This window comes from Cavia porcellus, unplaced genomic scaffold, assembly GCF_034190915.1.
Source record: "Cavia porcellus strain 051 isolate PalLab524CR breed Dunkin Hartley unplaced genomic scaffold, mCavPor4.1 scaffold_8, whole genome shotgun sequence".
Taxonomy (NCBI): domain Eukaryota; kingdom Metazoa; phylum Chordata; class Mammalia; order Rodentia; family Caviidae; genus Cavia; species Cavia porcellus.
This window is the reverse complement of record NW_026947491.1, coordinates 23,786,396-23,803,676: the sequence shown is the minus strand read 5'-3', so window position 1 is coordinate 23,803,676 and position 17,281 is coordinate 23,786,396. Positions and strand designations below refer to the sequence as shown.

The 17,281-nt window shown below is 36.3% G+C and overlaps 1 protein-coding gene across 11 annotated transcripts in view; it reads right to left on the bottom strand.

The window, feature by feature from the left end:
- Nucleotides 1-2,045: 2,045 nt before the first annotated feature.
- The window catches only part of Ppfibp1 (PPFIA binding protein 1), a 206,126-nt gene continuing 190,890 nt past the window's right edge, over nucleotides 2,046-17,281 (bottom strand). For 7 of the 11 annotated variants that reach the window (XM_063254464.1, XM_013149341.2, XM_013149346.2 and 4 more), the window contains 13 exons: nucleotides 16,554-16,725; nucleotides 16,081-16,113; nucleotides 13,745-13,895; nucleotides 13,303-13,431; nucleotides 11,580-11,730; nucleotides 10,808-10,919; nucleotides 10,130-10,218; nucleotides 8,881-9,003; nucleotides 7,940-8,065; nucleotides 6,584-6,772; nucleotides 4,771-4,947; nucleotides 3,963-4,028; nucleotides 2,046-3,822 (listed from right to left, as the gene is read on the bottom strand). In XM_063254464.1, the coding sequence (XP_063110534.1) occupies nucleotides 3,736-3,822; nucleotides 3,963-4,028; nucleotides 4,771-4,947; nucleotides 6,584-6,772; nucleotides 7,940-8,065; nucleotides 8,881-9,003; nucleotides 10,130-10,218; nucleotides 10,808-10,919; nucleotides 11,580-11,730; nucleotides 13,303-13,431; nucleotides 13,745-13,895; nucleotides 16,081-16,113; nucleotides 16,554-16,725 (1,605 nt within the window). In that variant the 3' untranslated portion in view covers nucleotides 2,046-3,735. The remainder of the gene's footprint in view (nucleotides 3,823-3,962; nucleotides 4,029-4,770; nucleotides 4,948-6,583; nucleotides 6,773-7,939; nucleotides 8,066-8,880; nucleotides 9,004-10,129; nucleotides 10,219-10,807; nucleotides 10,920-11,579; nucleotides 11,731-13,302; nucleotides 13,432-13,744; nucleotides 13,896-16,080; nucleotides 16,114-16,553; nucleotides 16,726-17,281) is intronic. The other 4 variants (XM_013149344.2, XM_013149349.2, XM_013149350.2 and 1 more) reach the window with 1 other exon arrangement.

The following is a 17,281-nucleotide window of genomic DNA, read 5'->3' as shown; positions in this document are numbered from 1 at the left end:
ACCAACAGTGTAGGAAAGTTCCTTTTTCCCCATAGCCTCTCCAGCATTTGTTGTTGTTGGTTTTCTTGATCCTGGCTATTCTTTAGGAGTGAGATGGTATCTCAGTGTGGTTTTAATTAGCATTTCTCTAATGACCAATGATGATGAACATTTTTTCATGTATTTATTTGCCATTTGTATTTTTTCATCTGAGAAGTGCGTATTCATCTCAGATGCCCATTTTTGGATTGGATCTTTGAATTTTGGGGGTCTAAGTTTTTTTTTAAATTCTTTATATGTTTTAGACAAGAGTCCCTTGTCTAAGAGAGAGTTCACTAAAATCTTTTCCCAGTTTGTGGGTTTTCTTTTCATTATTCTGGAGATTTCTTTTGACATGCAGAAACTTTTTAATAAGAAGTGGTCCCAGTTATTGATTCTGGGAAGTATTTCCCATGAGGTTTGAGTCCTGTTCATGAATTCTCTACCTACTCCTATGTCTTCAAGGTTTCTACCCAATTTGTCTTCCAATAGATTTAGTGTTTGTTTTAATATTTAGATCTTTGACCCATTTAGATTTTAATTTAGTACATGGTAATAGACATGGGTCTAGCTTCTTGAAGCAAGGAAGCCCCTTTCCTTCTCTTCTTTCAGGACTTCTTTGGGTGACAAATAAGGCAAGGGACTTTTAAGGTCACATTCCTAACTGTTGTAAGGCTCATTTGAATTTAAAAAACACCAAGCTCAGTGGACTTGAAGCAGGAGCTAGTTTTTCAGGCTCCACCTAGAATGAAGATAATGATGTGCCTTTATGTTTTTCTGTAGTACACTACTCCCAAATGTCAAGCACATGGATGTTGTTCAGAATTGCTTGCCTTTCAGAGCGAACTTCTGTGATGAAGTCACATCTATTAAAATGGTCCATTTCCTCACCTCTTAAAGCTTCCTTGAGGTAGCTAAGCTTATAGATATACAGCTAAACAAACACTTGAGGCTCCCTGTTTGTCATTTGGGAGTGACATATTCAAAAAGATTCCTGCTGTTATTTTTATTTTTTGTCTTTTTTTGAGACAGGGTCTTGCTATGCAGTTCATGCTGGCCTTGAGCTCACTTTGTAGCCCAGGCTGGTCTCGAACTCCCAACGATCCTCCCACCTTAGCCTCCTGAGTGCTGGGATTATAGGCGTGAGCCACCATGCCCGGCTTTTTTATTTTTATTTTTTTGTCTTTTTTTGGATTCCTGCTGTTATTACTAAGTTACAGATAGTAAATTCCATACACAAATTCTCTAGGTTGTATTCTACTTTTTGTTTTTATATGGCACTGAGAATCAAATTAGCCAGGACCTTCACACTGAACTATGTCTCCAGATATTTTTTTGGTGTATTTTAAATTTTGACACAGAGTCTTCCTAAGTCGTTAAATAGTCAGGCTGGGTTTGACCTTGTAATGTTCCTGTCTAACCCTATAACAGTGTTGGTATTACAGGAACAGAGGCTACCATGCACAGGTTATCCTGCGTTCTGTACTTCCTCCCACATTTTCGCGGTACTGGGGATTGAATTAAGGGCCTTCACACTACAAAGCAGTCCCTCTTATTCTGAGAGAGGGTCTCACTAAGTCCCTAAGGCTAGGCTTGAACTTTAAATCCTCCTGCCTCAGTCTCCCAGAGTGGTGACATTATAGGTATATATCACCATGCCCATGTGCCATATACTTCTTTCTACCAACTTCAAATGTGTAAATGAATCATGTGTTTGCCTTTCCTATGTCCTGTCATAATTTATTTCTTAGCTCAGTTCCATATTTCCTTTCACATACAAGTTTTTCAAAGACCTCCAATGTACCTAAATTGACACCTTTTTGAAATCTACTCAAGAAAATGTATAGTGTAAAAACTAGTTTGTATTTTTTGTCTTTGACACAGTGTATCCTGCTGGCCTTAAACTCAAAGTGATCCTTCTGTTTCAGCCTAATTAAGTGCTAGGATTATAGGTGTGTGGCACCATGCCTGGCCTTCTTTGTTACTTTGAACAAAGCAAAGTTAAATAATGACAATAAAAACATGAGTCAATTATCAATTAACTTTATTTCTGCTCAGATGGCATTATCAGCAGCATATATTTTGTAAATAAAATATACCATCAAACTATCTGTTAACCGTATCACCTATCATCAGTTATGTTATATTGTCCTGAATGAAGAATATTTGGTATCTGTAACAGTCTTATGGTATTTTGAACCAGGTTCTAATAACAAATATGGGTTTTTCATATTTATGGTGACATAAATTCATATTAAAAATAAAACCCAAATATAAGCCAAGTCTAATACAATTACCAAATAATGAATGACAGAATTCAAAGAAACCATTGCTAGCATCAAATCATTTTAGTGATGAATATATAATAATTGAGTGTTACAAGTTTCTTGATGAGTAGCTTGATAACTTGCTGATAATGAAAACTATCACTGATAACACAAATACAGTTTATAATCAAGTCCTCTGGCACAAACGGAACCACCCATCTCTGCTCCAATTTGTGAACACCAACTCTACACCATTGGCCATCATGAGCAATTCTGTAGCAGAGAATGAAAAGCAGACTTTTCCTAAATGAACAACAATAAGACAAACACAGAAACAGTTTTTGCTTCAGTTTTCTGTGTTCTTTTTTTAAACAGAGTATTTTGGTGTTTGTAACATTTTATCTAAAAAAATAGCCATTATAAAATTAATTTTGAAGCCTCAAAATTTTGAGGCCTGTCCCATTGACAACCTGAGAAATGTATTGTAAGCAGGTTTAAGTAGACTGTTAGTATTATGATGTAATGATGTATTTGGCAAAAAGAAAAATAAGAAGTTTAATACTGTAAAGGTTTTTGTTTTCTTTTTAGTTCTTTAGAACTTTTTTTAAATAAAATTTTGGGTTTATGAATATTTATGAATGAATTCAAGTTAACAGTGTATTCAAGGCCCTCAAATTCTTGCTATTAATGTCAATGGATCCAAAGTTAAGACTGAAATATTTAAACTGTTCAAGAATTTTGTGGTGTGATCAAAGAGGGCATATTTCATGCATATTAGCTTAATTTCAGTGATCAATGCGTAAAATTCAGCTGTGGAGAAATAAATGTTTTAGTTTCTTTAGGAACTTGCTGGTGTACGGAAATTTAGAAGTAGCTGGAGGACTTTGTTTTTGATGTGACTTTTTTATCATCTTCCTTATGTCTCAAAACTTTTGTTTTCTATGTACTGTTTCTGTGTGTAAATATATATATATTTTTAGAAAAATATATGAAATGAGAGGCAAGTGGAAGTGTGACTGGCATTCAGTGGGCACAATGAATGTGTAACAAAATCCCACATACTGGTTTAGAAAGCACAGACTGTCCTGTGTAAATGGCAACACTGAAAGCAGATGTGACAAAGTCATTTCCAAACCCTCCATCTGGAGATGTGGATGGAAACACTGTGGCAAAATACTCATTTTAAATGCAACACTTTAAATAAAATATATCACAGATTTATACATTAAATAGAGGAAAAACAATTTATACTTTTTTTTTTTTTACCAGTGTCTCATTTTTTTGTGGCAACTTCTAAATAGGAACATTTCACGATTTCCATCTTGCTTCTGTAGGAACAGAAAGTAGAATGATAAACAATATACAATCCCTTGCTTGCTGTATACACTGTATTTGAAAAATAAAGTGGAAAGAAGACTGAGGGTTCCAAGGGTTTATCCAGGTTCTACAGTTAAACGTTTGAGTCTTCATCTGTAATGCTGGCACTGGGGGAACGGGCAGCAAAATCTTTAAACATATCATCTTCTTTTAACATGTGCTGGAAAACAAAGAAATAGGAAGCCCACACTGTGAGTTCTGAGCTCACAACTACACAGTCTCCAATGTACATGTAGTCCTTTGGGGTTATTTTAATAGATATGATTAGAGAATCATTTTCAATTCACTGTGCAAACTTACTGTGAGATTGTTGATACCTTCTGAAAATGCACCTATTTGTCTCACTGTCCCTTCTGAATCTTCCATCTGCAAAAAACAAATCATAATGTAGTATCATTTTCCTTTTTATTGGTACCGGGGATCGAACTCATGACTGTCTGCTTGCAAGGCAGGCGCTTATGCCGCTGAGCTAAATCCCCAGCCCCTGTCGTATCATTTTCATAAATAGAAAGACAATGAAGCAAAATGAACACAATTTAAGCTGAAGGCAAATTTTTTCTTATTCCCATTCAATACCATTTGTCTGACTTCTTTTGATGATAATCTCTTTTATTACAACTGGAAAATGAAACACTTTCTAGCACATCTGGCCTAACTTTAGCAATGGCACAAAAGGACTTGATTATAGAGCGGGATTCAGTTCTTTGATTTGAATTCGGGAAGGCTAGGTAGTAGTACCTACCCATTTCTGACTTGCTTTAAGGTATAGATTTCCTTAACATAGTGACTTATGATGTAGTACAAGCTGTACAAGATCTGGAGCAGCCTGGTGGGCTGGAGACCTTGGGATACCTGCTTAACCTCTTTTTGCTTCAATTTCCTTGTCTAAATAAAACACTCTATGTCTTTAATATTATTGTGAACTTTAATGTATGTTAAGTGCTGAAGATAGAACCTGGAATGTGTAAGCAATCTGTAAGTGTTCACTGTTTCTTCATTATTTTTAGGGGTTTTGGGAAAATAACCTCAATTACTAGATACACTGTATGAAGTTTCCAGTCAGTGTCCCAATGCAGCATGCATGAGAGGTGTACAGTGTTGTGTTCACCTGCTCTAACCGATCCAAATCATCATCATACAGGTGCATGTCCAAAGCAGGCTTAAATCCCTTCTTTGAGGCACTTCCTGATGCCTGTCCCAATTCCATTGGACAAATGTATTCTTCCCCATCCTCCTGTTTCTTCTTTCTCAGATTCCCAAAATTGCTGAAGGTAAGTTTCTTTGGCTTTAAAAGCAAATAAAAACACTCATGGATTGGATTAATGTCATGTGACAAAGGACCTATAACATGTCTAATTAAATTATACACCCCACCACACAGAGAACTGGAAGGATTAAATCTGCATAACAAAAACTAAGATATTCAGGCATATAATACATTCAAATATAAACAATCCTAATTATGAAACAATAACAATATTAATCTTATTCTTATTCACACAAACTAGCTGGATAGCTACTGTGATAAAACCATGCTAGGGCCCTTTGTTTTGATTAGACAGGACTTAATGCAATAGAATTTCTCACACTGAATCTAACCTTGGAGGTTTTTCAGTGTAAAATAAGCAAACCTTTTTTTTTTCAATACTAGGAATTGAACACTCGACCTTACACTTGCCAGGCAAGTGCTTATGCTGCTGAGTTAAATCCCCGGCCCAAAATAAGCAGGTTTGCATGTCTGTTCTGCTTCTACAGAAGGACTCATGACTGGTAAAATAATTATCACTTTTTTAGAGAGACAATTTTAGTGATGAGAAAGTCCATTTTAGCTACTGAATAGTCCTTGAGATGATCAGGAGAATTTATGCAGAACATACTTTCTCCAGGAATTCAATCTGGCATGTCTTTTAAAGATTAGAAAGGGATTTCAAAGCCAGATAGAGAAAAATAAACAGATAAATAAAAAGAACTTGGCACATATCTCTGGAAGAACTGACAAGCTCCACCTCCATGTTAAGGTGGTTAAGATAATACATTGAGAAGAGTTAAAGATACAAATTATTTATTTAGGGATTTTTGGAGATAGGATCGCATTGTGTAGTCCAGGCTGGCCTGGAAAGTGGTGATCTTCCTGGCTTGGCTTCCCAAGTATACCACTATGCTCAGCTAACAAATTATTTAAAAGAAAAATAGACTGAATTTGATACAATCCACCAATCTACTAGAGAATGGATATCTTAGTCTATCTTGAAACATTTCTTAAATATTTTTTTCTAATTGTAAGGTTGGCTAATTATAAGCCAGAAAAGCTCAATCTGTACAAGGAGAAACTGTCTTCCTTTTTCTATAGGAAAAACAGAACTGCAGCCAATGTTTGGGCCCAAAAGAAGGTTCTCTGCAGTGGCAATGCATGAGCTGTAAAAGCTAACAATCTGCTCTTTACTATTAACACTAATAAATCAATTAAGAAGAAACCTTAAAAATACATTATCTGCTTTACTCTTGGAAATATCCACGTTTTATCTGGGTATAGTAGTGTAACTGGTAATCCTAGCCCTTGGAAGGTTATGCAAGAGGACTACTGTGTGTTTGAGGCCAGCCTGAGCTACATAGTTGAGTTTAAAACCAGTCTGAACTACACAGTGACACTCTGAAAAAAACAAAAACACACACAAAAAAGACAAAATATAAACACCTGAATAACCCACAAAACTTAGAAAGCCCCAAAGAAATAGAATAGCAAGTACTAGTCAAAATTGGGTCGGCGATATAGCTCAACAGCACAGTGACTGCCTGTTAAGTGCAAGGCCCTGAGTTCAATTCCTAGTACAAAAAAACCCCAAACAAACAAGCAAACAAACACCAAAAAAACTGGGCTGTTGCTTCAGGTAATGTATTACATGGTACCAGCTTGAACCCACCTTCACTTTGGCAGTAGCTGTTAAAAGTACATAATCTGGTAACTCCATGGCATCTCGCTTTTGGTGTTGGGCCTCAGCACCAATCAAAAGGTTGAAATGAGTGGCCAAGTGTCTCCGTAACAAAGTCTTATTTGGTGGAATGTTCAATAACTGAGCCATTGTTTCTACATTAAAACGAGGCTCTAGCACCTGTAAAAAAAAATGTTGAAACATATCACAGATCATACATGTTTGTATTAGACTTCACAATTTTCAAAGACTTATTTGGGTTATCTCCACTGACTTTCTTAACAGCCCAAGGAGACTGTCATGGTTTATGTCTGTGGCCCCCAGGCCTCATGAGTTGGCATTGTGCATTTGTGATGGTTCATTGTCTAGTGCTTGGATTGATGGTATCAGTGTTACACCCACATAGGGGGGAGCCAGGATGTGATGTAATGGCAGGAAGAAGGTGTGTCTTGCTCTTTGCTGGTCCTGTTTGCAGCCGCCATGAACTGCGGCCCAGCCATGCCAGCCTGCCTTGGAGTCAACTGAGTGTGGACTGAAACCTCCAAAAACTGTAAGAAAATAATCTTTCCTTTCCCAACTTGGGCTTCAGGTATTTTGTCTCAGCAACGAGTAAAAAGTAACTGAGACAGAGGCAGACAGGGAATGGACATTGATCTTTAATTTTCGAAGTGGTGAAGCTAGTCCTGTAATCTAGGATTCTGGTTTTGCAATGCCTGCACTTCTGACTCTTTGTGGCGTGCTACCTCGGGAACTCAAATCCTTATGCAACATCTATGTGCAAAAATACAACCTGTGTAATTGCTAGGTTTTTAAATGATGATCATGGAAGAACAACAAAGGTGAAATGGTTTAAATCTGATCTACAGTTTTAAAAAATGAAAGTTCTCTTAAAGTACAAGGCTTAGGTTAGATGACTGGATGATAAGCAAACTGATACAGAATGTATCCCTTACCCAAAATGCTTGAGACCAGCAGTGTTTTAAATCTGGGATTTCTTTTCAGATTATGGAATATTTATAGTAAATTTATAATTTACTATAAAAAGAAGTTTTTATAGTAAAATTTAGCTCTGTGGAGTAAGACAGGAAACAAAAATATATCTACTAAAAATGAAAAACACCTCTTTGAACATGAAATTCATTTGTGTTTGATATATATAATCTCCTAGTAATCTTACATATGTTTAGTACTTGCATTTTGACTGCAACTCACTGGAATAAGGTTTGGAGTTGAATTTTTCACTTGTAGATTTCGAAGCAATTCAGATTTTGCTCAATCTACAATATCCTATTTATTAGAGTAAGGGAAACAAAATGAGAAGATAATGTAAAATTGAAAGAGTTTTACCATGAGTCCACCATGGACTCCACTGCCCCTGAGATTGGGGGCATATTCTGCCAAGTCCACAGAGCGCAGCCATTCCATCACACGGTGATTGGTCCATTGCTGAACTTCAGATGGAGTAATGCTACTCTGTGGGAACAAACAACCCACCATGAGATTCAGCTGTTGGTGACAGGATTCTCCAAAGCAAATCTGCATGTGCAGCATAAGATGTCTGCCCCATACAGCACTATTACTTGACATTTTGGTTTGTTTTTTGGAGACAGGGTCTCATTCTATAGATCTAACTAGTGTGGTATCTCACCATGGAGCCCAGGCTAGCCTTGAACTCACTGTAATCCTTCTGCCTCAGCCTCCCAAATGCTGGGAGCAAAGGCATGCACCACTATTTCCTGGTTCCCACATTATTAAAGTGTTAATTTGAATTCTTTTAAAGAATCTATATAATAGAATTTCAAGCTAACATACTAAGAAAAAGGAAAAGAAGTTTTTATAGTAAAATTTAGCTCTGTGGAGTAAGACAGGAAATAAAAATATATCTACCAAAAATGCAAAACACCCCTTTGTTTTAGCTATACAGGGGAATCATTATGGGGGCAAAAAATAGGGAAAGCAATACAGGAAAACAAAGACTAAGATGTAAATGAGTCTGGATTCAAGGTTCTAGAGACTGGCTCTAGACTCTCAGGCTCCAAGAACAAATGGGGCTTTAGTTTTTTGGATTTTTTTTTTTTGAGACAGGGTCTCGCTATGCAGTTCCAGGGAACCTCGAACATAGTATGTAGCAGAGGCTGGCCTCAACTTGTGGTGATTCTCCTGTGTCAGTCTACCAAGTGCTGGGATTACAGGCATGGGCCACTACATCTGATGTGAGTCTAAAGCTTTGTATACAGAGTCACATATATGAAAAATGGATGCTTATTGATCTCTGTCTGAAATGCTACCTCATCAGATGGCCGCCTCCGAAGGCAGTTTGGTTCAAAGTTATTGATCCTCAGAACTTGGATGGCCCTTTTGATACTGAGATGGTGTAGCACACTCACAACTTTCAAAGAAAGTAAGTCATCCTGCAAAAAAGAACAGAAAGAAGCACTCACTGTGATAGCTAACAGCAGCAGGACCTTCCTAGGGAAACTGCAAATCATTAGAATGAAAGTAGAAAAGCCACTGAAAACAACATGCTTCCTGAGATTGCCAGGGATTTCAAAACTTTTATTTAACAGAATCCCCTTTTCCTGCTCTGAGAAAAATCATCTTAGAACCCTAAATTAAATTTGTTCCCAGCAAAGCTGATTGCCAACTGTTTCTCTTCTAGATGTTCTGACAAGAGAATGGAATTCCAAGGCTCTGATAAACAGTGTGAAAAGCATTTGTTGGATCATTACAAAAGACAGTATTATTTTTGTTCACTGTTGATATTAGTGCTGGCTAAGCATGTGCTCCACTATTGAGGTACATTACCAAACAAATGTGTTTTAATTTACACATATTGCAAACAAAGGAATTTCTCTGCTTTCTTTTTGGATTTCAGAACTCTGTCTACAGGTAAAGAGATACTTAAGCCCAATTAAAGACAATAGGCTACCATGTAGCTACCATACATGATCTACCATAAAGATATGGGCTTTTCTTTTTCTTTTCAGCCCATAGATACTGTGAGAGCCAATGATGTACATTCATCATCATGGACTGGTTTTCCATACTGAGGTGTATATATTGAGGAAAATCAAGAATGCTCTTAGTAGACTATTTCCTGGCCGTTAAGAGTTCTCTGGTTCCAGATCATTACACTTTCCTCAGCACTTGGTGTGACTAATTTTGGAATACATTATTCAGTGGGAGTAAAAAAGAAACGAGATGAAATTGTATCAACATTTATCACTAATCAGTCCTTTAAGGAAAAATTTTGCATGGCTACTGGGAACATTTCCAAATATATTCAACACACCCAAACAAATTATTTCAGAAGTGTCAAGATAAGCACCAGTCCATTTCTAAACACTCCCAGAAAACAAGGAAACATCTATTGTAAGTACACTGTTAACACATTTCTTACTGATGAAAAGAAAGAGGAAGAGAAGGAAAAGAGGGAGAAGCTAAGAATATTTTAAAAATATGTTAGTAATAGTTGAAATTCTCAACATTACTAACTGTCTACTATCCTACTTCTCCAACTCCAGGCTGAACACTTACAACAGTCATATAATGTAACATTCGACCATCTACTCGGCCTTCATCAAACTGGGTCTTATACTGGGGAAGACCAATATCATCCAGCCATCCTAAAAGAGACAAAGCAATATCATTACCATACTACAAAACACCTTTTGTGATGAAAACAAAAAGAAAGAAGTATTAATTATTATTATTTTTAAGACTAAAAACTTCATGGTAACCATTGTTGATAACCTTGTATTCTGTTTTTACAACATGTGCTATGCCTATCCTTGGTTTTGACTGACAGCTTTGTTTTATCATGTTTGATTTTATTCTCTTACAAAAAAAGTAATAAGATCTATGGGAGCAATAAAACCCAAAATGTGTAAATTATGTTGTAATAAAGAGAGGAAAAAAAAAAGTGCCCAAAAGGATACAACAGCAAGTGTGTTTAGGTGTGTTAAATAGATGACCATATTAATATTTTTGATTGGATCATTGAACACAACTATTTGCAGTCTCACTATTTGAATGTTCACTTTGTATGCACCTGAATCACCGTTTCAAAGATGACAGTGTATAATCTATTAACTGGTGGTATCTTACTGTTTTTTTTTTTCTTTTTGTAGTTCTATATTACTTGTACCCTTACACTGTTTTGTTCTGTTCTGTTTTTTTCTTTTTCCTTTAAAAAAAAGAATAAAAACTTCTTACTCGTGACCCAGTTGAAATCCAGCTTTCCATGATTGGTTTCTTCTTCAGATCCTAGGGCTTGTAATGCCAACTGGAGTTTCTTTCGATGAAGTGAATGCTTGATTCCAAGTTCCTGATGTGATAAAACAGAAACAGTGAACTTACAATTCTATTTGTGCAGGCTGGATAGACTGGCAAAAAAATGGGAACTCCTTCAAAACCCAACTGTACATTAAATTAGACTATTCACTGACTGGGGTTCATAAAAATGCTACAAACTAAGGTATCTCTAGAGATCCAAGCCCACCGTAATTCATTCAGTGGCGTGTTAGACATTCCCAAGTGACTTATTTTCTTTGTAAGATAGGACCTACAGTACACGAAATAAAAATTTTACTCTTATTTTGTGCAAAATGTTAAATGACTAGGACATAAAATATAGGATGCTTTTTTCCTATTAAAACTAAAATGTTGAAATGTAATTTGAAATTGAAATATAACTCAATAATGTCACAAAATGATTTTGAGAAATATGAATATGAACTTAAACCTTATTATTATGGCTATATAATTATTCATTAAAATGTTAGTGGCTCAAGTGTTCCATAAAAAAAGTCATCAAGATGAAGCTCTTCCTTTCAAGCATATAAGGCAAAATAAGCAGGAAACAGTTGAAAGCTAAATTCAGGAGTCTGTAACAATGACTACCCATGTCCCTTTCTGTAATAAAACACAATTCTACATTCATATTTTCTTTCTCTTATCAATATTTTGTAAACAAAGAAGCAGTCACCTTTTCTAAATCTTGTTGAGAAGCCTGCAAAAGGGTTTGGCCAGATGCAATCCAGTGCTTGCCAGAATTCAGGTAAGACCCTAACCCTTGCTCCACCAGCCAAGTACAAACTTGCTCCTTGGTCCATTTGGCAAAAGGCATATCCAAATCACTAAAGGAAAACAAACCACTGCATGAAAAACAATTTAGAGCCAACTCCATGTCTTATCATTAGACATGGAAAGTCCCTGATGAATACATATTTGGCCATGAATAAATATGAAAAAAATGTGTTGTACAAAAAAACATCAAGTAGAACCAACATCTGAACCAAATTCAACTGATGTGGTTGAAAGATTAGATCCCCAAATACAAAACACCCAGTAGCACTCAAATTTACCTTGAAATAATTTTGGCAAAATTATGGTGTCTTTGAGTTGATAATCAATAAGGACGTACTCTAAATGTAGTAAACAGTAATCAAAACAATTTATTTTGTTTTACTCAGATGCACAGACACTGTAGTGCTTTGATGTGAAAAATAAATGTGAGGAAGAACACAACTTTTCTCTCTTTTTTTATGGTAGCACAGAAAAGTCCTTTAGTATGTTCAAAGATGTTCATAAGGCAAATGAGAACACTCACTATTTGAAGAAGGCCAAAGAAAGATTCCTCCTAGATGAAAACTACACCCAGTATTCACCTGTGTGGGAAGGGCTGTGTAGGAAAGGTTTCAGTCCATCATGTTTTTATCAGATTTAGTGTCACACTTTGCACTGTACCAAGGTTTACCAATGCCACCTTTTATGCTCAGTGTAAGAGAGTATTTGATTCCAAATCAGTTCTATACTTTAGTAAGGATATAGGAAAAGATCTTGTAGTCTTAATAAGTAAAACATTATACCTAAGAACTGATAGAATTTATGTCTTTTAGTGCTTTCAGGTTCATTAATCTTTAATGTTTACTGAACAGTTGCTATTTAACATATTATAACCCATTTAATCTTCATAAACACCTTTTGGGATAGGTTCATACTAATTATAAAGATGATGATGATGATAAAACTGAGGCATGGGAGTCACTGCTCAGGGTTACCCAGCTGGTAGAAAGTAGGAAGACCAGAAACCAAATCTAAGCAGCCTCTCTAGAATCTACTTTTTTTTGGGGGTTTGTTTGTGTGGCACTGGAGATTGAATGCAGGACCTTGCATATGCTAGACAAGTGCTCTCCGACTGAGATACCTCGCCAGCCTCTAGGACCTACTTTGAACCACTATGTAATCCTACCTTTCTGCTTTTTGAATGCTTAATATAATTGCTGCCTATGTAAAGTTTAAGCCCAAGAATTATATACTATGAATGTTGCTGACACTGACACTTTAGCTCTGGTTCTGTACCTAGATCACCAGGGCTCAAGTTTCTGAGCAGTTATCATTAACCATTGACAAACTGCACCACTCTAAATAGGGTGAACCCTTCCCTAAGGCATGGCAATGAAGCCATGACTTTATTTCCTGTGACAATACAATGTAGGTATTCACAAGGCCTTGACACTTGAGTAAAGATGATAAAGCCCATTCATTAGGTTGCTTTTTGTGTGTGTGTGATTTTTATTTTAAAAAGAATAAAACCAAGCAAAATAAAACAGAATAAAGCCAATCAAAACAAAACAGTGTGACACAGGACTTCAAAACAAGATCAATAATGGTTATCATAATGCCTATGCCTATTTGGTTGTTTTTACCTGTTAGTCTGTCCCAGATCACGAGACCAACCCAATCGAGGACCTGCAGTTGCCCTTGTCCCTCCTCTTTTGAATTCAGGTTCAGACATGTCTTCTGGGTTGAACGTAGTTGACTGACTTCTCCTGAGTCTGAAAAAGATACAACACATATGGCCATGATTAAATCTGAGGAAGACTTAGACTTTAAAATTAATCAAAGCTTTAAACTTACGGTATGTACATTTGAATAGTTCATCTGTGTATGCAGTTAACATAGATATTTGAATTTAAATTCTAAGACCCAGTGCAATAATTAATGGATCCAAAATCACCATTTTTCTTACAAAAGAGAACATAAAAGCCTTACAATTTCATTCCTATTTTCTGTCAATTTCCCCTTTGTCCCTAAATTTGAGCAACATATAACACAAGACTGACTCTACTTGTTTACTTTTTTACTTACTTTCCAAAGAGTCTCATGATACCTCTGGATTTCTTTTTGGAATCTGGAGATAGTGGAGACATCTGGAAGGTACTGTTTCCTTGTGAATCTCTGGGCTGAGAAGATGTGCCAGCTAAATCCAGGTGCTCTGCTGTCTCCTTTTCCGTTTCAGCTATTCCATGAGAGAATAAAGACTTGATGAATTAAGTCTAACCATATGAAATGAACATGATCAGATTTTAACCTTCTTAGTTTTTGCAACTGCTAAGAATTCTGTTGTTCTAAGTCAGTGATTTACAGAGAATACTGTAAATATGAAAAATGGAATGTAAATGTACATTCTAGGTTACTCTCTTCTCTATAAAAACAATTAAAAATTGTGACTCTTTTGAGACTAAACATATAACAGGATGGCTTCATTCTTCCCTTGCGTGATGTGACTTTATAATGAAATTATTCTCAAATTTGCTCTATTACTTGGTACTGTTGAGTACCTCCTTCTTTAAAATCATCATTTCCCTTTATTTTTGTCGTGACACTCTCCTAGATCTGTCCCTTGACAATTTCTTCCTGGCTTGGAAACTTGTTTTTTTTTTTTTTTTTAAGTCTCACCTCCATTACTTGCTAAGATTGTAAGGATCTCTTAAAAAGCTCACCCACTCTAAACTCAGCACTGAAAGATGGCTTTACTCATTATAAGGAGGTGGCATCAAAATCTCTGGGCCTAATCTTTCTCCTCAGTCTCATATCTGAATGTCTGTCTGTCATACTGTCAATTCAATGTACTGGGACATCTGGACTCAACTAATCCATCCCTTGCTTTCAATGTTTCCTGTCTCAAATTATTTTATTTGATCTTTAATTAGTATTACGTAATATTACCTCTGTTATTTTAGTCCAAACTGTGTCATTTCTTTTTACCTATTCTTTTCCGTTGGCATTTAGAGACATCTGTTATCAAGTATAAGATTTCTGTTATCAAGTATAGGATAAAAAAAAAACTATTCCAAGGCACTGGGAAAGCAATAAACTGGGTAAATATAAGTTTTCTCTTGACATAAAATTAGTATATATTGATTTTTGCCTTTAAAAGAAAAAAATCCACTAGCCATTGCTAGATCTCCAAGGGTGCAATGTTTTAGTTATTTTATATCTTAGTGGTTTCTTCAATATAAGATTTTACATTTTATAAAGAAAAATAAAAGCTGTGCAAATATCTCAGGAACAGTGTTTTAGTAAAATACACAGGTTGTAGAAGTTCACTTTTCTATGAAGCAGGGCTGTGATTATAGGTTACAGTAAGCAGCATTTGTCTTTAAGCACTGACAACACAGTTCTTCTAAGAAAAATGTGGAGAACTATTTGAAATAGTTGTCTGAAAAGGTCAATTTATGTATCTAGCACTCACTCTAGCCATTTAAGGTAACAGGGACAACATCATTTCTGCCGGTTTGTGTGAGTAGATAGGTGTTTACCTATCTATAGTAACAGCACCTATTAGGACAACCCAAGGGACTCTACCTATTCAGAGCCAGCAGCCAAAATGGGTATGGGTACCCCTGAAAATGTTGCACAGCCCACTCTGATTTATGAAAAATCAGTGGTTTTTCTGTTGAGGACATCTTTACTGTTTGTACATTGTACTACAAACAAACAAACAAACAAACAAACAAAAAACAAGTGAGTTTCCAAAAATCACTTTAGGGATAACTCCTCTGATAATATGTAAAGTTATCTCTGCCATAACTAAGCATTATCTCAATCTTTTTTTTTTTTTGTCTTTTTCATTTTTTTTTATCGGTACCAGGGATCGAACTCACGACTGCCTGCTAGCAAGGCAGGCGCTTATGCCGCTGAGCTAAATCCCCAGCCCCTATTATCTCAATCTTCAAAGCAATAAAACGTCAGAAGAATGTTCTCATTGAAGTTAAGTCTAAGCTATCATCTTTAGTGTCTCCTATAGCTTCCTTGCCTAGCTAAAAACATTTCTTTTTGGAAGCTAAGAAAAATGTACCGAAGGAGGAGGGACTATAAAGGTCTGAAAGTTAGTATATACATCAAAGACAAGAGAGTTGCGAGCCACAATGCCAGGCCATTCCTGCTCTGCCCTCTGTGGGCCACCAGGCACTTCTAAGGCCTCATGAGATGGCAACAGCACTGGTTAATATGGTATGCAGCCTTGGAAGCAAAGGCCCCATGGAGTCCTTTTTTAGTAGAAGATGGAAAAACACTGGAGTAGAGAAGTACATTTTTTGACTGCTGCCAGCTTGCTTTCTAAAGATCACAGAGGCCAAGTATAGGATTAGATGGGCTTGGAATACAGCACTAGCGAAGGCTGGCATGCAGGGGTACAATACCTAGGGTGGGTGCACTGGCACTTCGTTTACGATCTTCAGATATCCCAACAATGCACACAATCACACACCCAATGGAGAGAACAAAAGGGGAGGACAAAATGAAACACAGATCAGAAACACTTCCTCAAGAAACACACAGCGGAGGAGAGGCAGGTCCTGTGCTCCTGAGGCAGCACAGAGATTCCATGAGCACTGTCAACAGGGGCTTAACTTGGGCACTACCAAAATAGATGGGCAACTATGTATAATAGAATCAAAGAGAATCACAGATTTAGGTCTTTCCGCTCTTCATACCATAGGACAGAGTTTGACAGAGAGAGGCAATTTATCTTCACAGTGCTAAATTAAATCCACTGAGGCCTTTTGCTTACTTTTCAACCAACTCATTGAGAAAAGGAAATGAACATATAAATGAACAAGGGAAGGGAAGAAGTTTATCTTCTCCCCTTTCTGAAAGATCAGGCTACACGTACCCAAGTTTGGTGCACTTGCTGTCCTCTTGTTACTTTTGATTTTAAAAAAACCTCGACCAAAGGAAGATCTGACTTTTCGAGTGCCAAAAGCATTGTCATCCACAGAGACTTCATGTCCTGGAGCTTTGGGAGGGAGGCTACCAAACATGTTGTTTCCTCCTGGAGCTTTATCCTGAGACAGGGTGACAATGATGAGCAGAGCATTAATATGATTAATCATTAGGACACCATGATCCACACTAAACATTAGATTACGTTACGTAGATGACTGTGTTTAAAACAGCAACTGTTGTAACACATTGATAAACAAAATTGAATGCCATATTGTAAGTTAAAAAATCCATTCTGAAGGCTAGTTTAAAAACAAAAACAGCAACAACACAAACATGTCTATCACTAATCTAATCTCTGTGTTTAGGGCTTTAAATCTTTAAGATAGAAACTCTCAAATTTTATTTGCCAGTTCCTCAAAAGATATGGATTAAAGATATAACACAGCTAGTAATAGATTTCTCACTTTTCTAGCAATTATGATACACAGCTGCAATACAATTCATATTCTTGTAATATAACTACATCAACAGAAACCAAATATAATTAATTCTATGAAGCAGGCATCAGCCCAAGCTTTTATATTTACAGGATAAGGAGATTCCACTCCAGTTATTTTAAACATTCTTCTCAAAGAATAATAAAATGAAGATAAAACAACCAGTTGTATATTTTAG